The 25,662-nt window shown below is 42.5% G+C and overlaps 1 protein-coding gene across 1 annotated transcript in view; it reads left to right on the top strand.

Annotated features, from left to right (window-relative positions):
- Positions 1-25,662, top strand: part of GTF2H4 (general transcription factor IIH subunit 4) — a gene marked incomplete in the record, with an annotated part of 405,264 nt that overhangs the window by 46,355 nt on the left and 333,247 nt on the right. Inside the window, 3 exon segments of the mRNA XM_044084363.1 lie at positions 2,169-2,273; positions 15,308-15,439; positions 17,131-17,227. Coding sequence (XP_043940298.1) covers positions 2,169-2,273; positions 15,308-15,439; positions 17,131-17,227 — 334 coding nt within the window.

The following is a 25,662-nucleotide window of genomic DNA, read 5'->3' as shown; positions in this document are numbered from 1 at the left end:
AGTTGAATTCTTCTAGACAACTCTGTAACTCTGTCTTAGTCGTATTTTGAAGCATTAAGTTTGTGTAATGTTGGGTCTGCTCACTTTTCCACTTACCCCTGAGGTTGAGCTGCAGCATTATATTTAGAAAAGTAGGGGTGTTGCTTGCACTCTTATTGAACTGCTTTAGTTCACATTTTATTTATTAGCCAATGTTTTATGGTGAGATGTTTAATAACTTTTAATTTGTTTCTGTGTGTTCCTCCAGATAAACTGCCAAGTCTTTTGCATCTTCATGGGAGGTGATTTTTCCTAACCTTTCACCTTCAGTTCCTGTGTCATTCGTCTCTTTAATAACCTCCCACTCTTCCAGTCACCCTCTGCGCTCTTCCAGTAAACCCCTACTCAGTGTTACTACTGCTAACAACACTGCAGGAAAAGCTCTATTTTCCCACATAGCCAAAAAATGGAACAATCTTCCCCTCCAATATAACCTCCACAACAACAAATGCAAATTTCAAACAATCAGTCAAATGTTATCTCAGGACAACTTGGATTTGCCCATGTATCCCATGATAATCCCTATACCTTTCTTCTATCTTCTGTCAATCTACTCCAGTCTAAATATCACACTATATCTATATCTATGCACATTGATCTTGTATCAATCTACTCCAGTTTAAATATCACACTATATCTATGCACATTGAAACACTATCACATATCGGTGTTCTTTTTGCTCCCTTCTGTACATACATACTACATTTGTAAGCAGTTCTTACTACAATCTCAAACTATACCTTTTGTCCTGCAAAATCCAGGTAACTACTGGAAGCCAAACTCTGAAAAATATCTGTCTAAACCCTTTCTCTGAACCCTTGTGCTATTTCTCAAAACTGTATCTTAGTCTTGCACTGCACGTTTAACTGTAGTTAAAGTAAGAATAACTCTACTTGTAAATACATTTCTCACTACTACCTGTTTTGTATGACTATCTCAAATTGTATAAATGTATGTATATCTGTAAATGTATAAATGTCTTCTTAATTATGGAGCTTTTCTGCCCGGGCCTCCACTGAAAATGGACCTGGTCCAGCTGGATTTTCCCGGTTAACAAATGTAAAATAAATTAAATAAAACTGAATCATTTTTTCATGTTATCCTTAGTCTGTACTGTCTGATTATTTGTATTGCCTGTACTTTCCATTGTTGGTCTGTTACTCCTTTAAATAGACTGGTGAAGAACTCTGTAGCATTACCAGTTGATTTGAAACATTGCCAGACTTCTAACCCCTTTTCTAGAAGTGCAGTATCCTAATGGTTTATTCTCTCCCCTGATGTATATTATGAAGAATTTTGTTTAGTCTGTCATCCACCCTCCTAAAAATTTCCTTTTCATACACTCCTGCCTTTCTCTTGTGTTTTTTTTCTCCTCTACTTCATATCCTTCTGGAATTTTTTTCCCTTTATTACTCCCTTTTTTCTATTAAACACAACCTGTTTTCCCAGCTATAATCCATGGACTGCAAACCATACTGTGGCATGATTTTTATCTCCAGTTGCTCTTTCACGTCTATCTCCTACCCTGTCACCCGTTCCACATTGAAGAGAACTAGAACTTGAGTATTGCTTTACATCAATTTAATTACATAGTCCTTCTCCAGCATATCAAATGGAGAGAGACAGAGGCGTGCGCCAGTATACATACACACACACACACACGCACACATTCATTCGTATATATGTATGTATTTCTACATACCTTTTCCAGCATTTCAAATTTGATAGACCCATACATGACATGTACGTCTATATGACAAAGCACATAACAGTATGTGTGGTACTTGACATACACGACCTATACTGCTACATGCTTTGTCGTGTGTGTGTTAGCATGTGGTAAGTACATAGGTGCATATGAAGTCATTGCCTACCTGAATACATCACATAATGCAAATCCTTTTTATCAACTATACCATAGTTCTACTCATTAATCCATGATAGCATAGTTCTGCTCATTGTACAGATTAATCTAATGAATGTGCAGTGTATTCTTCAGTTGAATATTTTGCCATTGGGTATTAAAGGGTAAAAGTAATGTTCCTATGTGATGTAACTTTGCTGTGTTGGCCTGCTGTGCCCAGTTGTAGAAGTCAGACATTGATATTATTTTTTCATGTTACTTTTAGAGAACTGCCACCTTTGACCAGGAATTATGTGATGCGAATGCTGTTTCTTGATCAACCCCTCCCTCAGGCAGCAGTGGCTTTCTGGGTAAAGAAGGAAAACCACAGGTAAGTCATTAAAAAAGGTACTTAACAGCAAATTAATTCGACCGTCCTAATGTCAAAAATCAGCTGTTAATATTTTCGACACTTAACAGCAATGCCACGCTTGCAGCTACTCCCTAACTAGCACACCTAACATCCAGTTTATGCAGGAGGCAAGCCCCCCTGCACCCCCCTGTGGGGGTTTGTGTCCCCCACACCCCCCACTATATATTCCAACTCCAAGGTCGCACTACATTGAGGAAAGGGATGTATTTCCCTAACCACACTGTACCGCGATCCCTGTACATCCCTTCAAACGTTTGTATTTGCGAATGCACAGTCCATTCGTAAATAGAACGTTTGCTCATTTAACCTGCACACACATGAAGTATTCAAACATCTGTAGTTCGAATACTTTATAGCCGTACAATAGTACGCCGAGATTCCAATGGTAAACATATATATACACTTTTGCTACTTTTTGACTCCTCAACTAACCACCAGTTGCCTTTAGTTCCTGACCTCATCCACCGGATCTTCCAGGCCCACCTTTAGCCTTCCTTGGACTAATTCTGAGCAACCTCTTTGGCCTTTGAGGAGATAAAGAACCCTTGGGCAGTGTCGCACTGTTCTCATTGAGTGTTTTCTACTATTTCTCTACCCCTGTATGTGCCCATATGACCCTGAGGGCAGTATGTGCAATGAGCATTGATGCTGAACCCCATCCTCCCAGCCCCAGGCAGCACTTTGTAGTTGCACAAGTTCCACCACGGAAATCAAACTGTGTAAGTATGCCTTAAGCATATGCACCTTCCTTTTCCCTGGCAGAATGGGCATTTGCATCTTCCCTGCCTCTTCTATCAATTACCCAAGATGCTATTTGAACTCTGGTCATCTGAGTCCTAGTCAGAGCTTTATCCATCTGTGCCACTGGCACAAGCTGAGATTACAAGAGGTCTTTAGAAAACCTGCGCAATTAAATTGAAAGTTGTGAACATCGTTCTGTAGCTGATTAGTTTTCCTTGTACAAAAAGGCTGAGCGGTGAAAGGTACATCTGGACTCTAATTACACCATGAGCTAGTGAAGAGCGCTTAGAACTGGGAGGTTGTGATTATGGGTGTTCTCCTGTTAACATGATGTTTGGACTTGCTTGCTTTTTCTTAATTTTTTTAAGTAACTGATGTTATTTGTACGTATCTGTCCTGTGTACTGTCTAGTCTGTATGTGCAGTTTACAATTCTGGCATTTTTTTGCACAGTGGTTTTCTGTCACATTCAAAAAATAGACAGCCATTACTAGAATAGTAAATACTGAGTACCTGACATGGAAAAAAGGGGAAGTAGTGTTTGTCAGAGACTCTTCCTGGACTTAATTTACTGCACTGAAAGGGAAGTCTGCAGCTTTTTTGGGGTTCCACAAATAGTATTGCTAAGGAAGCTGAGCAGTAGGAAGCACAAGAAATGTCTGCATTTCACTGCCTTGAACCAGAGTCCTTCACGCTATAATGAATCTGTTTTTAACTGAATTGGCAGTTGTATTGCCAGTATATTGTCTGAACAGCAGATTGCCTCATAGGTATAAAGTGACTCATTTTTAGTGAAATATTTCAAAAAACATCGTAATTTTTAACTCTGCCAGAAGATAATCACTGACTAATGTAAGTGCTACAGCTTGAGGAATGAAAAATCTCCTAGCTGTGGAAGTTTTTGGTCAGAAGCAACACAACATGGTGGCATGTTCACAGGGTTTCAGTTTTATTAAAACAGTTGATTTGCTGTAGTACTATTGATGCAGGCTCCATCTTGCAGTGTGCTGTCCATGGAGTACTGGGCAAATTTATATATGCAGTTGTGGGGGTCTACTTCAGAAGACTAACAAACCAAAAAAAACTGAAAATTCAAGATACTGAACACATTTTTAATGCAGAGGAAAGGCCCCCCTGCACCCCTCATGTGGGGGGCTGGACCCCCTACACCCTATGTATACCAACTCAAGATCACACAACAGTGGAGAATTGGCAAATTCAGTGTTTTGAATTTTCAGTCATTTGGGATTCAGTCTTTTGGTTATTCAGTATTCTGGAGTAGACCTGATTGCAGTACAGGTGATCAAACCTATTAGTATATCAGTGTGGTGATCAAACCTATTAGTATATCAGTGTGACAGAGGTCTGAATCTTTCAGTCATTTGAAGTGCAAGTTTGTATAATATAAAGATGTTGTGTAGTCCAATCTCACCTTCATTTTTACGTATGGGTTCGGAGCCGATCCTCTGCTCCGACTCGGCCGACTTATAAGCTTGAAGACTTCTGGTTGGATCGTGGCTAAGCAGGTATCCCATAGTGTACCAGTACAAATCCCAGATCTCGTTTGCCACATCGAGTTCGATTGTGCTTCTCTTGGCTCTGGAGAAGTGTTAACTTTTTTCTTGTTTACATTGTTAAAATTTTTGGTCAAAGATACATTAGTTTAGTAAAATTGTTGTTGCATTAGTACTTGTTAGTGTAGGTTCTAATTATTAGGTAATTAGCTCTGTGCGCCCTTTGGTGCAGTCGTGGGCCTTGGGCCTGTTAATGTTAATGTAGTAATTTGCTTTGTGGTATCCTGTGTACCAGTTTCTTACTTAGTGCGGATAGCTTATTACCGCTAGTGTCTTTTTTGGTTTTCCAGTCTACAATTTTGTAGAGCAGTTTTGTTTTTTGGCGGTTATCCGCTGGTGTTCTTTACTACGGTTGTGGATTTCGTTGTTCAAAACTCCAGTTCCAACTCTGTTAATCTTAACAGATTCAAGGTTTTTTCTGTGTGAAAGGTTTTTCTGTGTGCGAATTTTCGCTGGTCTGTTTGAGTTAGAAGACCTAGCTGTTCCTTTCCTGTCTGTACTAGGCCGTTTTAGAGGACCCTAGTTCTCATGGTGTTTCTTCTTCCTTCAGGGTAGGCCCGTTTAAGTTAGAGGACCTAGTCTTCTCTTTTACTTCTCTTCTCTTTCCTGTCTCTGTGTGTATAAAGAGGTTAAGGAGCACAAGCCTTCGGGCTTCAAGAAATGCATGAAGTGCTCCCAAAAATGTCATTGATGGATGGTCATGGTCTATGTGTCTGTTGCTTAGGAGCCATCCATTTGCAAGAGACTTGCTTGTTCCGTCATGCCTTCTCCCCTAGAGTTTTACAGGAGAGAAAGAACAAGCTAATTCTAAAGGGTCTGTTAAAGCCCTCCTTTGAGGAAGCCTTGTCTAGCTCTTCCTCTTCTTCCAAGTCCACTAAATCTGCAAAGTCTAAGTCTTCGAAAAGACCTTCTCCGGCACCGGCTTGTGTCTCGGAGCTGCCTCCTAAAGTGGCATAATCGGCCTCATCGGCTCCACTGCCTTTGGAGCCGACTGAAAGCAACATTGTGGTGACGGGGCCAGATACTAGCTTGTTGGAGCCAGCCACTGAATTTATGGAACCTGCTATTCCTCCAAGATCAAGATCCCCGACTATGTCCTCCAGGAGCCTTTCCGATGAAGATGTAGAGAGGGTAGTCCTGAGACTGTTGAAGTCATCTGTTCTATCTAAATAGTTGTTGGCTCTGACCCAGTCGTTTCCGGAGCCTATGAAACCTGTGATACCCTCGATTGTTGTTCCTCTTCCGAGCCAAGCTGGTTTATCGGAGTCTGAGGGCTTGTTGCCATCGGTGGAACCCTCGGATCCAGCTCCACTTGCAGATGCTTCAGAACCAACCTCTGCTCCAACACTTTTGGTGTCGTCCATTTTCTCCAGGGGCCGAAGCTCTCCAGTCGGCGCCAACAGGGAAGGTTGGAATGAGGCTTCTTCGGTTCCGAGTCTTCCTCTCAGCGCCTCGGCTAGGGTGAGTTTGGACCCTCTGTCTATCTCGGAGCCGATGGCATTCTCTGTCTGTTCGGAGCCAGTCATCAGTTGCCACCAAAGGTACTAGCACTCCCACCCCACCCCCCCTCCCCCAGAGCACCCACTTTGGTCTCAGCCCCTACTCTCTCCAGAGACAGCAGAGACCCTCAGCCTCAGGAGCCACCGGCTGGTGGCCCCCACTCTTTCTTGACCTCCCCAGAATACCCTTCTGAGGAGCCCCGCCAGGAACAAGACATGCAAGAGGAAGCATATTGACTCCCAGGATGAGTCTTTGACATCTGACACTGACCTCGAGGAGTCAGAAGGGTCCCCCAAGTCATCCTCTGTCTCTTTCATGGACATTCTGGAGATCCTTAAGTAGAGGTGCGGCTGGCGCACTGTTAACCCTTCTGATGAGGAGTCTGTACCTGAGGGTTTTCGGGTTTCAACCTTCTGCCTCTTTGGTGTCTCCACCTTTTGATGAACTGATGGATTTAGTTAGTCCAAAGGTGTGGGATGCTCCCGATGCTGTGGAGCCAGCCCCTAGGAGACCCAACAAGTTTCTTTCTGCCCCTCCAGATAAAGAATTTTTGTCCAAAGATGTCCCTGTGGATGCCATGGTGGTGGCAGCGGCCACTAAGAAGGAGCTTGCTGAGACTTCTGTCCATCCGCTGAATAAGGAGTCTCGACAGATGGACAGGTATGGGAAGCGTGTCTTCAGTTCAGCTGCTTTTACTCTTCGATCGTTGAACTATCTCACTCACTTCACAGGATTGCAGAAGGGATCTCCTTAAGGAGTTGGGAGATTCTATACAGGGTACATGTACTGAGGGAGTTCCTGACAAGATTTCTGCTCAGTTGTCCACCCTAAATTCTATAGTTAACTCCTCCATGCGGCTTATTTCTTATGTGGCTGATGGGAGTGAGTAGAGCAGCAGGTTCAGGAGTTGCCCTAAGACGTCACTCCTGGATGTGCTTGTGTAATTTTGTGGAACCATTCAAATCCACATTCACCAACGCCCCTTTTGATGGTTCCTCATTGTTTGGATCTAAGGTGAAGGACACACTCACTCAGTGTGAGCAAGAAGGAAAGACGCTCTCTGCTGTGGGAGTACGTTTTACTCTAGACCATACCCTAAAGGTCAAAGGGGTGGTAAAATGTGGTTCAAGAAGTCCCAGAGGGTTTTTCTGGACACACAGGGTGAACCCTCCTTCAGAGGCAGAGGAGGAAATGGGAGATGTCAACCCTAGAGGCAGGGGCAGTCCGCAATACCAACAAGGTCGTGATTCCTTTCGGGGACAGCCTTGTCAGTGTTCCTGATGGGGGGCCTGACCGCATTTCTCTGGGGCCGGTCGGGGGTCACATTTCTTTGTATCCAGAAGCCTGGCTAAGTATAACCCAAGACAGGTTGGTACAAAGAGTTGTTACCAGGAGCTATATCGTACCCTTTTCCCTTCCACCGTTTGTTCCCAAGAAGATCCCAGATGTACCACCCAATCTCAGGGATCAGGCAACTGTGGAGATCAAAAAAAGAGTCATCCAACCAGTCCCAGCAGACCAGATAGGATCCGGAACTTGTTCCATGTTCTTTAGTCCCAAAATGAACAGGAGACTGCTGGCCAATATTGGACCTCAGCAGATTAAACGAATCCGTGAGGAAGGACAAGTTTCGGATGGTAACACTGCAGTCAATACTCCCTTTTGTTAGGGAAAGACTATTGGATGTGCTCAATAGATCTCCAGGGTGCCTACTACCATATTAAAATGGACAAGGCGTCCAGTAGTCATCTATACTTCCGGCTGGGAGCCAGTCACTATCAGTTTCGTGCTCTGCCCTTTGGTCTCACCACATCCCCCAGGGTGTTCACCAGATGCATGGCAATAGTGACAGCTCACCGGAGACTTCCTGGATTTCGGGTGTTTCCGTACTTGGACAACTGGCTCCTGATTGCCCCCACCAGGCATCTACTTCTCCAAAACAGGGATGCCACTGTTCAACTTTGTGCTCAATTAGGGGTCTCCATAAATTGGGAAAAATCTGCATTATTGCCCTCTCACTCTGATTTTTATAGGCACAGAGATAGACACAGTGAACATGACAGCTCGTCTTCCCGCCACAAGGGCACAAAATTTAATCTTTCAAAATTCAACGCTTTCTCCCATTGCAGAAGGTCAAAGCAAAGTGGGTTCTCCAGCTCCTCTGGACTATGGCATCCACCATCCTATTAATACCATTAGCCAGGTTGCACATGAGCGTTGTCCAGTGACTTCTGTTTTCCTAGTGGTCCTTCCAATATCTTCTGCTGAATCACCCTATTCTGCTGACTGAATCATGCAAGTAGGACCTCCTTTGGTGGATAGCACCCAGCCAGTTGAAGATGGGCGCCCCCTTTGTTCCTGCCCAACCCGTTGGCACGGTGACCACGGATGCCTCCCAGATCGGGTGGGGGGGGGGCATTATCTTGGCAGGACTGTCCAAGGCACATGGCAAGAACATGAGGTTCATCTGCATATCAGTCTTCTGGTGTTGAGGGCAGTGCTGCTGGCGTTGCAAGCACTTCAGGACCTTCTTCCTCTAGGGACTATTGCGATACAAACAGACGACATGTCAGTAGTTTGGTCTATCAACAAAGAGGGCAGTACCAGATATTACCCACTCTGTCAAGAGGCCATGCGAGTTTGGGAATGGGCGATTTCTTCCCAGCACTTTCTGGTAGCAACGCACATTCCACGGACAACCAACGTGATAGCTGACAAGCTCAGTCTGGCGATCCTACTGCGTCATGAGTGGTCCCTGAAACACACAACAGCAGAACAGATTTTCCACAAATGGGGACAGCCTTGCTGTGACCTTTTTGCCAGTCTAGTCAATGCCAAATGCAGCAGCTATTTTTTCCCCTCATTCCCCTTCTGGGGGAGACACCCAGAGACGCTTTAGCTCACGATTGGCCCCTGGGTCTTCTCTATGCTTTTCCTCCGTTTCCTCTCATTTCCAAAGTGATTCAGAAAGCCAGACAGCTGGATTGCAAGTTAATCCTCATTGCTCCTTACTTGCCTCGTCAGGTTTGGTTCCCCTCCCTCAAGCCTCTTTTTTTCCTGGACGATCCTTGGATTCTGGACCCAGCTCCAGATCTTTTGACTCTCATGTCAGGGTCACATGTCAGGGTCACTACATCCCTCGAGCCAGACCCTCAAATTGACAGCGTGGCTACTCCATTTCCATCCCTAGACAAGCTTCACGATGCATCTGCCTCAGTGTCACATATCCTTATGTCCTCCCATAAACCTTCAGCTAGGAGAGTGTATGGCAGTAAATGGAAACATTTTTCTATTTGGGCACAGAAAATGAATGTAGATCCTTAAACTGCTTCTATCCCTTTAATTTTGGAATTTCTCTCTGAGCTTTTTCAGCAAGGATCTGCCGCTGCCTCTATCAGTTCAATTGGCGGCTATTTCTCATTTCCATTTAGGATTTCGAGACACCACTTTAATGTCTCATAAGCTATGCAAGACTTCTTGGGATTTAAATTTTGTATTGTCCAAACTGACATCTTCCCCGTTTTGAACTTTCTCACTCATCCTCATTGAAATTTTTGTTTTGGAAGACTGTTTTTGGTGGCTTCACATCTGCAAGAAGGGTATCGGAGTTACAAGCCTTATCTGTTAAGCCACCTTATTTGATCTTTCATAAAGACAGGGTCTTGCTGCGTACTAACCCCTCCTTTGTTCCCAAAGTTTGTTCTCACGCCACCTTAAATCAATTCATAGAACTCCCAGTTTTTTTCCCTAATCACTGTAATGCAGCTGAATATCTGTTTCGTCAGCTAGACGTTCATAGACAGCTACGTTTTTATTTGCATCGGACCAAGGACTTTAGGAAATCAGATCAATTATTCATCTCCTTTTCTGAATCTAGATTGGGTTTACCAGTTTCTGAAGTGACACTATCTAATTGGATTTCCAGTTGCATAGCCTTTGTCTACAATTCGGAGGGCAGACCTTTACCTGCTAGGATCAAGGCTCATTCTTCCAGGTCTGTCTACCTCTGCAGCTTTTCAAGCCAGGGTCCCACTTGATAATATTTGTGCAGCAGCTACGTGGGCTACTCCTCACACTTTTTTATTACACATTACAAATTTGATTTAGCCTTCTAGGGCTAGAGCATCCTTTGGCTCCACGGTGCTCAAGTATTTTCCAATGAGCCACCCAAGAATAAGGTGTTAGGGACGCTGTTCCATAAGTAAAAATGAAGGTGAGTTTGGACTAAACAATATAAAGACGTTATGTACTCACCATAACGTTCCATGTTGGTAGTCCATCTCGCCCTTCATTTTTACTAACCCACCCTCCTGTCCCCATCCTGGAAGAATCTGGAGGTATTAATATTTTGGTTATCTTTGGTTGGAGACCCTTTAGTATTGGTTTCTTTATGGTTATTTCTTCTAGTGAGCAGCAAACAAGATCTGGGGTTTCTACTGGTGCACCGAGATACCTGCTTAGCCACGAGCCAACCAGAAGTCTTCGAGCTTATAAATCGGCCGAGTCTGAGCCGAGGATCGGCTCCAAACCCATACGTTAAAATGAAGGGTGAGATGGACTACCAACATGGAAAGTTATGGTGAGTACATAACTTTTTTTTTTTTTTTGTATTTTGAAGTATTCTAGCCATATCCAGAAGATTCAAGTCCTGTTACAACTTGTATTGTTTACATCAGAAAACTGCTGTAAAGCTCATCATGATTTGATAATGGAACTATCGTTTGTTTCTGTACCTCCTGCACGTTCATGAGGATAAGTGTGCTGTTACTCAAAATCCTGTGAGTTTGATTCCATGTCCTGGAATACCACTTCAGCTCATGTTGTCCAATACCTTTGGTATGTATATTTTGTGATGTTTTTGTCCAGTAAAGGGTGTGATGTCATCCTTTTTGCCTTGATTTTTAACACTAAAATAAAAACAGCATATTAACTCAGTTTTTTATTCTTTGTTTTCCCTTATTGCCTACAGCCCATCAGCATTGCAGTGACTCATCCTTTCTGTTTTTTCCCCTTGAGTGAGAGGCAGTCAGAAGACCATCAGGAGTTTTCTGATTTAAGCCCTGCACAATCCCACAGCAGCTGACTCACACTATGGAGTGCTGGCCCTTTGATGCGTATGTGCTTCCACGCTGCTTGCCCAGTCTTTGCATGAGATCACATACCTTGATTTCCATCAGGAGGAGTACATGACATGCTTCATTGGACCATACCACTTGCATCTCCCTGGCAGAGGCATGCAAGTGTCGTGTCCACTTTACTCCCATCCTCCCAGCCTTTGTTTATATTTTCCATAATTTATTTTTTGTTTAGTACTCTATGTGGGGTTGCTGATCAAACACAGCTACCTCATTTACTTAGCTACCCGGTACTTCTTACCTGTTTTATGGAGAACATTAGCACATAGGTTCATAGGTAGGAGCACATGGGTTCATAGGTAGGTACTAGGCTATTGGCCCTAGGGCCTATATAAGCCTAGCCAAAAAGGTACTCTGGCTTTCGCCACACAAGAAAATTATTTTCCTGTACCCCTGTCGAGCAGAGCCATAGAGGTGATCCTTGGGGTGAACTTCCTATTTCCCATCCAATCATCAAGATTTTTCTTGAGTGCTAACAAGGGCTTTGTTTGATATAGATAGGTAGTTTTGTTCCAGAGTATGGGGAAGTCTCTGGGACAGGAATCTATCCCTCCAGCATGTTCTGTTTATTGTGGTGACAAAGGTTTAGGTCCCTAGAGCATGTAGCTCGGAGGGATTGGGATTTCTTTAAGTTGAGCATGTCCAACAGCTTTGGGTTTGACATAGCTTTGTATGTTGGGCAGAGATTGCCTCCTAGTAGGGGATATGTGACAGAGTAAAGCTGGAGTTTTTTGAGACTGTCTGCGTAGGGCATCTGTTTGAGGCTGGTAATCCTCTTTGTGAGGTATTTCTGCGACCTTTCCAGTTGTTGTAGATGTCTTATGAGGTACATACCAAAAGGGAAATTGTACTCTACAGTGGGTCTAATGAGTGACGAGTAGAGGGGAACAATCTCTTTTTTTTTTTTTTTTTTTTTTCCTGGATGAGAAACCTTTTGTGATGAAGTGTGCCACGTAGAAGGATTTCCTGACTGCTGTGGCGATGTGATTATCAATGGAGAGACTACTGTCCACCTGTGTCCCAAGGTCTCTTATCACACTTTTGGTGTTAAGTAGACTACCACCTATGTGGTAGCTCATGGGTACAGAGTTTTTACCAAAGGGGATGACGGTGCACTTTTTGGCACTGAGCTTGAGGCCATGGCTTTGACAACAGGCATCTCTCTCAGTGAGGCCCTTTTGTAGGATGTCCACATCATTAGGAGTTTAGATTATGGCTCCTAGTTTGCAGTCATCTGCAAACTTCCTTATCCAAAGACCTTCTGTGTTGGCCTGTACTTCAGAGAAGTAGATACCAAACAGGCGAGGACCCAGGACTGAACCCTGTGGTACTCCACGTGTGACTGATCTGAAGTCGGATTTGGAGTTTGCTACTTTCAAAAGTGTGGGTTCTGTCCGTGAGCTAGTTGGCAACCCATCTTGTGACATAGGGATTTATACCTAGTTTAGTGAGTTTATGTATAATTCCAGAGTGGGGAATGGTGTCAAAAGCCTTGGCAAGATCTAGATAGGCTGTGTGAACCACCTTACCCTCGTCCACGGCTTTGGCGACTGCTTCAGAGAAGTCTTATCAGGTTTAGGAGACATGATCTGCCTTTTACAAACCTGAACTGGGTGGGGTCCAGAGTTTGGAGATTACCAATATCCTTAAGTTCCATGATGATACATTCCATGGCCTTGCAGATCAGGCTCGTTAGGCTAATGGGGCGGTAGTTCCCAGGGTCCGTGGTGGCTCCCCCTTTGTGGAGTGGGATAACCGTCGCTATGCACCATTCAGTGGGCACAAAGCCTGAGGTGAGGCTATGATTGAACATGGTGCTTAGGTGGGGTGCCAGTTCATTCTATAGGTTGTGTAGAACTCAGCCTGGGATGTTGTCAGGTCCCATGGACACTGTGTTCTTGGCTTTGAAGAGTGTGGTTTTTACCTGTGCAGCCGTGATTACAGGAACTTTGCACTCTTCCGGTATAGAGATGGGCCCTTTACGGGTTAAGAGGGGGGATAAAGTTAGCACTGAACCTGTCTGCCAGGATGTTGGCAATATCAGTTGGTTCTGTATATTTAGTGCCATTGTGCTGTAACTCAAAGCAGATCTGAGTATTGCCATTGAGATTCTTGACATGGCTATAGAATGCTTTGTGGTTGTATTTAGAATCGGTGGCGATTTTTGTTTTCGTAACTAGCTTTGGAGGATTTTATGTGGGATCTCAGCTTCTTACTGAGGCGGACCATGGAGTTTCTCCAGTCATGGGATTTTACTCTTATTTGCAACAGTTTCTTTCTCCTGTTGTGGAGTTGTTTATGGCAGGGGACCAGCAGATTGACTTCCTTTTTTTTGAGGATAGCATCTTGGTTCTGTTAGGGATAGCACAATCCATGCACTCGTGTAAGTGCTTACAAAGTGCATTTGTGTAGATTCAGCAGTTGTACCTCTATTGTCTGTTTGCATGGGTGTTATGAAGTTTGCCACTTTTGTCTTAAGAAGCATGAAGTTGGCTTTGGAGAAATGTTTTACGGTGGTTTCCCTAATAGGGGGTGGGGGCAGGATGTGGATGTCTAGGGTGATTAGCTTGTGGTTGGATCTGACCAACGAGGAATTGACCTCTGGTGTGGAACACCGGTCACCCATGTTGGTAATGACCAGGTCTAGGATATTGCTGCCCCTGGTGGGGGGTGTGGATAAGTTGATTCAAGGCGTTGGAATTTATGAATTCCAGAAAATGTTAAGCAAAAGAGTTGGTACATGAGTAGTTTTCCCAGTTAGTGGTACGGTAGTTGAAATCGCCCAATATTAGGGTGTTGGGTTGTACCCTAATATTTTCCAGTGTATCAAGAAATGAGGTGTGTGAATCCTGGGGCATGGTGGGGGATCTGTAGCAAGTTACAATTTGGATTGCGGTCTTGTCCAGAGTTAGTTGCACTTGGATAATCTTGTATGCATTATGCTGAACAGCTAGCCTGGAGGTGTGGATATCCTTAATGAATATGGACACTCCTCCGCCTTTTGTGTTTTGGTCCAGGTTAAGTGGCCGAAAGATGTGGTATGAATTATAGCCTGGTAATGCAGGGGTGCTCTCTGGTGCCTTGAACCAGGTTTCTGTCACTGCACAGATGTCGACATCCTGCATTTTAAGGAGCGCCTCGAGTGAATACATTTTGAGGTTTAGACTTCTAACATTGAGTAGCATTACCCTCAGATTTTGCTTGCTTGTACCTGTTAAGGTGGTGAATTTGTCATTTGAACCTTGCCTAAAATGGCACTATAGTGGTGGCAAGAGCCTTAGCCAGTATCCGGAATCCCAAGGGTGACAGGTGCAGGCCATCTCTGCATGTAGAAGTTGTCAGTGTTTAGTTAGGTTGATGCAGTGTACATAATTTTTTTTTTTCTTTTCAAAGTCCAGTACTTATCCACAGCACAAAGCCTTCTCTCTTTTCTTACAATGACTTTCCCTGATCCTGAGTAACATTTGTGTAAGGTTCAACATAAACATTTTAGACTATCTTGGGGATGCTGAACTCCCCTGGAATTTTCAGCCATTCGTTACTGTGTGATTAAATGGTTAAATTCTTTTGAAAATAAAACTTGCAGAAGTAAAGTTTTGAACTGAGCCACTGTCAAAATCATACATCAGTAGTACAAGTTTGAAAATGGGCCCGCTTCTGGAATGTTAATAAATGATGGTGGTCAAATTGCCCGTGTGTTTCTGCATCTGTGAGTGCAAGAATACTGAGGTTTGTTTCCTGCCTTACATCACTGCATTCCTGGATAAGCTTCAGGTCTCCCAAGTCCCTGAATAGGATAAAGAAGTTATCAGAAATGGGTGGATGCAAGGTTACTTCTACACATTTATTGTGCAGGAACAGTCTTTTACTTCCAGTGTTGATGTTTGTCACAACATGTATTTTAATAAAGCACTTGGTTTTATAGATTTTTCTTCGCTATTTGAATTCATTTATTCTAATTTTACTTTGGCGATGTATTTATTTTCCTTGAATGTGATTTTTTTTTTACTTTCACTGAATCATTTATTTCTTTTTTGTGGCAGGGAGCATGAAGAGGGGACAAACATTCTTACAGGACTGCGACTCTGGCATACTCAGCTTCTTCCTGGTGGCCTTCAGGGATTTATCCTAAACCCTGTCTTCAGAGAGAACCTCCGCATTGCTCTCTTGGGAGGGTGAGTGCAGAAAGGGCTTATGAGAAATCTTGCATTCAATTTTATCCCTTCACTTATAGAGGGACCACCACCTCCTTATTTTTCCACAGTGGGAAACTGATGGCATTCTTCTGATAATTTTAGAAGTGCATAATGTGTGGAGTTGGATGTGGTATGTTTAAATAAGCGTTGCTTAAGCAATAGCCTCTATTGAGTTCTGCTGATAAAATGTGCTAAAATTAAAGATTTCTGTCCATGCAGTTTTCTTGCCTGGTGGTATAGCTTTCTCTGACTGCCATCGTGGATGAATAGAAAATCTGTGTGTGTGTGTGTGTGTGTGTGTGTGTGTGTGTCAGTGATTTGTACCGTCTGAATGCTAGGATAGGCTTCAGCTCCCCTGTAACTCTTATTTGGGAAAAACAGGTGTTGCAGAATAAATGAGTTTGTTTGAGGGGGGGGGGGGCAGGCCCAGCCTAGCCTAGCACAGCCTGTGTGCAAAGAGCTTCACCCTTTGCTACCCTTGCCTAACATAATGAACTATTTGGTTACCCGATGTTGGGGTTGCTTAAGGGGCACTAGATTACTGTTAAAAAATACATACTCATAAAATTATGTAACCCATTTTTATTAATACTACTAATGTACTTTTGGCCTGCAATTTTTTCTTTAGTTTATCTTCACCATTTTTCTGGCAGTGTTCACTTTTTGTTCTGTTGGTATTCTGACCTTATCCTTGATATGTATTTATTTGTAAATCTTCAGGATACCTTCCTGTTACTGTAGTGACTTCATCAACAGTGGTAATTACATATTGATTTGGAAAGCCTGCACTAAGAAATATCTGGCATGTGTGCCGGGGTTCATTTTGTGGTGATATAACCTTGGTCTCACAAGACTTCCGCGGTGGTGCAACCGTAGCATTGTTGCCTCACAGCAAGAGGTTCTCCCGTTCAATTCTCTGCTGGAGTGCCTTCTGTGTGGAGTCTGCATGTCCTCACCGCTGTTGGGTGGGCGTTCGAAAGACATGTGTAAATGGGCGTGCCTTCGTTGAAGGTTGAACGTCGAGCTGCCACCTTGGCGTTTGAAAATCTACTGCCAATCATTAGTGGACCGGAGTTTCGCTGTGGCGACCCCTAACCGGGAAAAAGCTGAAAGACAGCAACATAACCTTGGTCTCACACTGGTGTGCTTTTTTCATATTCTATTCAGTTTCATTGAAATATCTTTAATGGTATTATACGCATTTGACTGTGTTGACACATGATGCTAACTGAGATGCCTTCCTGGCCCTAGCATGCTTTGCTTTTGCTTGAGGTCATTTTTCAGTATCTGAAGAGTTAGTTTCATCATACAAGTTGCAGTTATTTGTTCTCCTAAATCCATTCCCCTCGTCCTTGTGTTCCATACTTCACAGCTTGACTTAAGTAATACCATAAAACATGTGTTGTCTTTCTCACTCCTAAAAGCTTCTAAGCTTTTGCAGAAATGTGCAGCACCTGGTCAGTGCCTGATAGCGTCATGTGATTTTGCTCTCCTTGAGCCTCCTTCACTGTAATTGTAGCTTGGACATAGACATGAGGGGGTATTTATTTTCTTATTGTTTTGCAGGCTTCTGTCAGTCCTTAAATTTAGTGAATATTCACAAATTCTGTGTTCTTTGGATTTTACTATCTCTTTCCCTGTCTCAAAGTTTGATATTTTTCCTCCTGCAGTGGTAAAGCATGGGCAGATGATACAAGCCAGTTAGGCCCTGACAAGCATGCTCGTGATGTTCCTTCTCTGGATAAGTATGCCATGGAACGATGGGAGGTGAGTTGTTTAGCCGACTGACTCATAAATGTAAGACATGTTGCAGAAGCTTATTAATGCTTCCAAAATTTTACACAATGAAAATATCTTGCTGCTGTAATATAATTTTGAATCATGGTGCTTTTATCAAACTGGAAAATTAATTTATTTTGTAAAAAGTAGTCCTTTCCTAAAACTCAGATTTCTCCACTAACTTGATGGTAAGCTTCAAATGGCAAGCCAGTCAAGCAGACATTTTTGTCTACTGCGACACTGGCTGTTCCAGACGCTGTAGAGTTTGCAAGGATTTCATTACATGATGGCACAGATTGCCCTGTCTCCTTGTGGTGCATTTTTTAAATAAATTTTGCAGATGATGTGTAATATTTGTTGATGCTGTTGCAAGTTTGCATCTAGTTTGAATGGTTTGTGATTGTTAAAGTGGATGTTAACAATGGATGGCAGAACACTTACACAGATAGTTGGGTATTTATGAACTTGGTAGACAGGTTAATTCAAGAGAACTGTCAATCAGTTTGGGGGTGGGGGTGGGGGGGGGGCTGGCAAGTTGGAAACCACAGAGTGGTGCACTAAGTGTGTTAAAAACAAATACCTGAAGCAATGTTAGCCAGATCTATGTGAAGAAACATAAAAAAATGAAAACAGTTTGCAATCCCTCATGTGTTTCATTTTGTATTATATGGTAATCAAGGGATGGGATGTAGCATCTGTCTCTGAACCCAGTTTTAGTTCCAAGTACTCCAAGGATCTAGGAGAAACAAACACATTGTTTTGTTCACAGAGTAAGCAGCACATCTCTGTAATACAGTTTTTGAAGAGCTGAGTAGAAAACTTTCACTTCAGGCTTGTGTAGATGAGTGATCTGACACCCATGACCCTTTGCATTTGACATGGAACTAGTTAAGCCGAGCAGAGAAGGTGCCATTTTTCCTTTGAATGAAGATTGCAGAATAAAAAGTGCCTTTCTTGTTTTTATTTTTTTTACACCTGGAGGTCCTTAAGATGACCGGGTTATGCACTGACAATAAGTAATGATCATAGTCCATTTGGAATTAGGGCAGGGAAGACTAGTCTACCATTGGTGTTGAGGGGTTCTGAACTTAATGTTTTGGACCACTGCTTATGAATTTTGTTATACATCACTTTGAATTTCAAATAGCAGATATAAGTGCTTGAAATATGAGGCAATCCACTGTTTATAAATATCAGGCCCATGAATGCCCTGGGTAATTGTGGTAGTTTGATCATAGTTGGAGTATTAATTGATGGGGAAGTGGTTTGGGTTTACTTTGCTTGTAAAGTAGGTCAGGCCTTAGAAACTGAAGCTGTGATTGACTATTACTGTTTTTCTAGGTGCTGTTGTAACATTTTAAGTAGTTTTATTCATGTTTGTTTCCCTGGCTGTCAACTATTGTACGTTTAATGATATTAAAGATGCTTGGACAGTGTGACAGCATCACTTGTTAAGGGACTCACAGATTCCAGAAGGCCTATGCCATTTCACTTCTGTTTTATTACGATACATTTTCTTGATGACTGACAACAGTCAAATGTAGTGTGCACCACATGTACTTAACATTTGACTTTCTCTTCTTTCTTCCTTACCCCTATTTTTTTTACTTGCCCATGCTGTTTTGAATGTTTCCATGGATCCCTGTCCACCAGCTCATTATTGAATCCCTTTCCATGACTCTACAACCTTCTCTGTGAGGAAGTAGTTTTTTTCAGATTAAGGCAGTAGTTGGCCCCATACACTCCTGGTTTTGCTATCTCATTCTCTTCTTATTCAGAGTGACCCCTTGGCATATAACCAGCATGATATTGTGCATCAATATCTTTCTCTTCTCTCTTTTGGTCTGTACTGAGAAGAGCTCCAGCTCCTATAGTCAGCGTTTGTAACATTTCCCCTCTATACCATACATTTCTGTAGTGTCTTTCTCCAGCATTCTTTCTAGCAGTCTCATGGCCCTCTCCTTGTGTGGCCTCCATAGCAGTACATGGTAGTCAGCGTATGGCTTGACTAGGTGTAGTCATTATCTCCTGATGCCTGAGATTTTCACTCAGATAATGTCACTCCACTTTGTTTGCTTTTGCCGTGGACTCCTTAATCTGCTCCCAATCAGAGCTGGATCATGGTCAAATGGGGCCCTAGGCGAGATAATGGATTGAGCCCCACCCCATAAACAACCCCCCCAGCCATTCTATTGTTCCATTACTTGATTTTTCACCTGAGTTACCATAAACACTATTATAACCTCTGCATGCATACTGTTTTCTGTTTTACTTCTACAGTGATTACAGATGTTTGGATTTAATTTAAAACTTTTATTTCAAATTGTATAGCACAAACACTGAGACATTTGCAGATCAAAGCAATACAGTCAGTCTCGCAATGAAATCAGACTTGGGATTAAAACTTTTCTGCCCTTGAAACTCTCCTTATTGAAATGGCTTTGAAACCCACATTCAAATAAAATGTATCTGGGCAGTGAAGGATAAAGTTTACCTTTGGGCTGTTTTTAAATCATAGGCCCCTTGTACACATTTTTAGGTATATGCAAACATTTTATTTTATTTGCCATGAGTTCTTTGATTCATCTTCCTGATTGCATTAAATTATATTTCTTGTATAATACAGTAAGTGTGTGTGTTAAATTTGTAGTTGAACCAGTAATGACAAAAATGACCATTTTAGAGCATTTCAACCTTAAAACACCACTCAAACTTCTGTCAGTATAATCCACCAATATCAGTCAACATGCACAATCTTTGCAAGAAGTAAGTCATCTGAATAATTTCACACTGGCGAGATCTGAAACTAATGTAGAGGTTGCTGCTAGCAAACAGCTTTATATTTCAGGGTTTCATCTGCAAATTCAGTGCCTGCTACCATTGAAGAATAAATTGCATATGTTACATAAAAAAGGTAAGCTGGTAATGTTGTAATAGGGAATGGATGGCAAGCTGATTACAGGTTCATCGTTACTAGGCATCTTATTCAAAAGAGGACATGCTCACCCCTGTTAAAGGACAACACTCCAGTGGGAATAGAACCCACAGCCTTTTCTGTTCTGTAGTGCAATGGGGATACCATTTGCTAAACAAAACAATTGCACATTGTAAACAGACTTAGCATGAGCAGCAGTAAACTTCTCTTCCCATGAAGCTCATAGTTCCTTAAATGCACCTGAAGCTCAGCTCCTTGAAAAATGCACTTGACAGCAGCTTGGTAGTTAGATTACAGGAGTCAAGCTCTTGTCACCTGTAACTGAGGTACAGGGCTTGAGCCTGAGCATAGTACTAACCACCTGCCATCCCTAGCTAGGGAGGAGGATGTTGGTTTTGACTGTTATAAGTTGTGGCATAGTTAATCACGGGGTTATTGTGAAGTGATAGGTAGATGTTGCATGGTATACTGTTTGTTTTAAGAAGAAAAAGGGTAGGAGAAACTTTGTCTAGTTGCTTTGATATTTTGTGTGTGTGTGTGTGTGTGTGTGTGTGTGTGTGTGTGTGTGTGTGTGTGTGTGTGTGTGTGTGTGTGTGTGTGTGTACACCAAGAACTTTACCAACCACAGTAGTGTGGCACAAACTACTGGAGAAAAACAAGCTATAGAGAGTTGCACATATTGGGCACACTCTGGAACTGGAACCAGAAACCAAAAGTTAAAACAAAAAAATAATTCCATGTAGGCGTAATTCCCAAAATACACTTTATTGTTAAAAATGACACCTCAGTACAGCGCTTTTGTTCTATAGCTAGACCTCTTCAAGAAGAGGTCTAGCTGTACAACGAAAGCGCTTAACTGAGGCATACTTTTAACAATAAAGTGTATTTTGGGAATTACGCCTACATGGAATTATCGTTATTTTGTTTTAAGTTTTAGAGTGTGTGTATGTCGTAGGCCTCGTACTGATGTGGCTGAAGCTTATTCTACAGTCTTTCCCTAGATGTGGTTTGAAATGCCATATGGTGCAGTGTTGATTAAATCCCTGGATGCACGGATGGATGGAAATCGAAACAATGCTATGGCATAAGAAGAAGCTAGATTTAGACTGCAAGGTAACAAAGACTCCCATTTAGCAATATGCCATGGTAAACTATACTGCCTGTTGATAGGCATGCCAGATTTATACTTAATTCATCTTGTCAAAAAGAAAACAAATTGTGGAATGATTAATTCAGGGAATCATGTAATTTGCCGGATACTGATAATGTAATAGCAGAGAAAGTGAACAGGGATAAATAGGAGCTGAACTTTAGTACTTTGAGTTAAGGACAAAAAAAACCTCTCCACATGTAGAAATTGTGGCAAAGATCTGTACTATCTCCTTGATGCAGTGTGTGCAAACGCACACATGCGCACACACACACACACACAATCTTCTCCATCTGTGGAAGCAGCACAAATTCCATGCAAGCACAACAAGTCTCTACAGGAATGTCTTCTTGCAAATTCTGTGCAGCGAACGAAAGATGTAAACAGCAGGTTTGTATGAGGATGCACACACTGAAAGACGTAAAGAACAGGTCTGCATAATGATGCATGCACAGGCACAGCAGGTATGGGCAACCAGACGCAGAGTGTTAAAGAAGAATGCCCTTTAAAAAAACACACACGTAATTATTTTTTATTTAATTAAAAAATTAATGTGACAGTCTACTAGCCAGCAGGCTCTCACCTAGCCAGCTGGGGCCCCTTCCCAGCCAGTGGACCCTAGGTGACTGCCTTGCTTGCCTAGTGCTAAATTCATCGCTGCTCCCCATGGTCCATTCCAGGTATGATCAAACACCTACATATCCTTTTTCCTGCTCTGTTAACATCATTTCCACACCTGCAGCTAGTACTTCATACCAAGGTTATTGTGAATAGAGTACAGTACTTTACATTTGTCTTGCCTACTTGGTCATTCTTTTGTCCCTTTGCCTGTCCTGTACTGCTGCACTTTGTTTTGTGATATAACTGAATGTGTATACCGTTCTTTGTTTTCTCTGATATGTTTGAAGTGACCGTAATGAAGATCATTGGACCTATACTCAATCCCTGTCTTCCCCCACTAGTCCTTTTCTTTAACCATGCAGTCTTTGTCTTCACCCAGTCACTGCTTGACACTTTCACAGCAGCCTCCAGTGTGGACGGAACCAGAAGGCCATGGGAAATGTAGCTCAACCATGTCTTCCATTACTCCTTTGTGAGATTTTTATTTAGCCCACTTATAGCCCACTTATGAAATAGATGAAGCTGGACTTTACAGCAGTTTCTGACCATGAACCCCTGTTAGTTGTTGCCTTTCAAGAGCCTTTCCCTTGGGTATTTTCTTCCTGACTTGCCTTGCTACTGCTGTTAGGCTAACAGTCCTGCAGTTTTCCAGATTTGGGGTATTGAGGAAGCTGGCATCAGCAGAATCTTTGGGCTGATTTTAAGCTAGGAATTTTAATGAAATTGCCTTTAAAGGCCACTAGGTCACAAGCCAATTATCCTTACTTGTGAACAAGGTACATGTGTAGGTAAGTATCCAAGTTTTACAGTGTCATTCCATATTAGAGGCATGTTAACAAGCTGTGGGTCTGGAGACTTGTTTTAGCTTAGAAAATGGTTGAGTAACAGTTGGTAGAGGATTGCAGGAAATGTAAAATTCAGCACAGACCAAAACTGGAGTAATCACTCCTTAATTTTCTCATCATAAATACTTTTAGAGAATTAAGACGTATTTGTTTTGTTTTTCCAGGCAGTACAGACCTTTAGAAAAGAGAGAACATTTAGTTTTGGTGAGTCTGATTAAGAGAACTTATGAGGATGTGGAGGAGTTGTCAGGACTTAGTTTCAAATTTTACTTGCCAATCTGTTCAGTACTTTTGTTACAAGATTTGTGTTTACTAATCAACTGGCATAAAATCTCTGAATCTTTTCAGCAGAAGTTGATAGGTGCTTTAAAGGGAAAAGTAAATAGCAGCTGCATTACTCAGTAGAATGAATTTCTGACGCTGTAAAAAAAACAAAGATATGTATGCTGTTTGCTAATTAGTTAAATGCATTGAGCTAGTCGTCTCATAGTTTTTTTTTTTTTTTTTTGTTTGTTTTTTTTTTTTTTTTTGGGGGGGGGGCATTTCTTAGCTTGCCTTGAAGTTCTACAGAACTTGACTACAGCATCATAGCTAGTTATTACTGGTTTTAGTTCTGTTCTAACCGTGAATTCCATTATGGGGGAGTATGCTGATTATGATCTTGTTTTCTTGGTTAGGCCTTAATGCATTGTGAAGGCAAACTTGATTTCTGCCATCTCCTGCTGTCATATGATGCCTCCCATTCATTTAGACTGGAAAGGCTGAGAATTTCTGCTGACTGAGAAGATAGTTTGTGTCTTTCGGCTTATCCCGGTTAGGGGTCGCCACAGTGGAACTCCGGTCTGCTAATGATTGGTAGTGGATTTTTACGTGCCGGTTACCAGCCTGCCGCACAACCTTCAATGAAGGCACGCCCCATTCATGGATGCCTCCACACAGAAGACGCTCTAGCTGAGAATAGAACGGTACGTCTTGCTATGAGGCGACCATGCTACTGCAGCACCATTTGCAGTAACTCTTGTTTTCAGATGCGTATTACAGACTATATAATGACTTCTTTCAATTGTAGAAATACTGTAGACTTTATAAACTGATGCATTCCAGTGCTAGATGCTCTCCAACTTTCTCCTTGGTCAGCCAGAGTATCACATTTCATGCCTTTCCAGTCTCAGCTGGTCAGGCAGTTGTGATCATGAATCTGGGCATCTAGCACTGGAATGCATCAGTTTATAAAGTCTACAGTGTGTACCTCACCCGGCATTTACAACAGCTGGAGAGACCACAAAAGTACCTCACCAAGAGGATCAAGGGTCTCCAACATATGTCTTATTCTGTCAGACTAAAGAAACTTCAGCTCTATTCAGTAGCATACTGCCTGCTCAGAGGTGATCTCTGCCTGACGTACAAGGCCATGTCCAATCAGGATCTGATGGACATGCTCCACCTCAAAAAATCCAAATTCATCAGGACCACGAGAGCTAAAGACTTAAACCTCGGCACAAGTATGAATAGGACATGCTGGAGGGATAGATTCATAACCCAGAGGCTTCCCATGCTTTGGAACAAGATCCCAGTTCGTATTAGGCAGAGCCCCTCACTGACTCTCTTCAAGAGAAATCTTGATGAGTGGATGGGAGATCGTAAGTTTACCCCAGGGGTCACATCTGTGTCACTGCAAGACAGGGGCACAGTAAACTAATTCTATTATATAAGGGGACCTTCATTGTGTCACTACTAGACGGAGGCACAGTATTCTAAATTTATTCTGTACATTTTTTGTACCATTTCATGGGGTGGCAAAAGCCACATCACTATGGCTAGGCTTACAAATGCCCCAGGGCAGATAGCCTAGTACTATACTATGAAACTATGAACGAAACCGATTGGTCTGACTGGTATGGCAGCAAAACTGTTCCGTCAGTACACAATTTCTTTTTTGTGGTATTTAATGTACCAGTTAAACTTAATGATATTGTAGTAAGTCGGAGATTTATCTACATTTGTTTTCCCATGTCTGTTATTTTAACACCAGTGTTAAAATAATTAATACAAAATATAGTTGAGTCCTTCATGTTAACAGTCTTAGTGTTGTTAACTGTGCTCAATAAAGGATACATTTCCCCTTCCTTTACATATCTCACCTCTGGCCATCATCTGCTCAGTGTTTCAGTTGATCCAGACTTGGTTCCCCCAGTATTACTTCCCCAAGGACTGGGGCAAGTTGGGAAGGGAAAGTGGAAATTTGGAGAGATGTGGTCAGCTGTTGTCACCATAATGCTGCCTTGTTATGCAGTAACTGGGTAGAGCTGCTGATGTCTTCCAAATGATTCAGTGTCAACTTTACCCCCCCCCCCCCCAAAGGACCAATCACAATACTGGAAGAATGCCAGGCACCCAGCATTACTGCAGCATAGGTTAAAGCTGCATTGTCCAAGGCCAAGAACACAGCTTCCATGGGACCCGATAATATCCCTGGCTGTGTTCTACATGAACTACAAAGTGAACTGGCACCACATTTGTGTGCCCTGTACAGTCATAACCTCACCTCAGGCTTTGTCCCTACCGAATGGCGCACTGCTACAGTCATCCCTCTCCAAAAGGGGGAGCAACTACAGACTCTGGGAATTATCGCCCCATTAACCTGATGAGTGATGTGTAAAGCTGTGGCACGCACAGTCATGGACCTGATTAACAAAGATATAGGAAATCTCAACTCTAGATCCCACGCAATTTGGCTTTGTGAAAGGGAGATCATGCCTTCTCAACCTGGTTGACTTCTTTGAGTCAGTCACCAGGGCTATGGATGAAGGTAAGGCAGTGCATACGGCCTACCTCGATCTGGCCAAGGTTTTTGATACCATTACTCACTCTG

Source organism: Protopterus annectens, chromosome 9.part0 (assembly GCF_019279795.1).
Source record: "Protopterus annectens isolate FY-2018-M chromosome 9.part0, PAN1.0, whole genome shotgun sequence".
NCBI classification, from domain to species: Eukaryota; Metazoa; Chordata; order Ceratodontiformes; family Protopteridae; genus Protopterus; species Protopterus annectens.
This window is presented reverse-complemented; position numbering and strand designations above follow the sequence as displayed.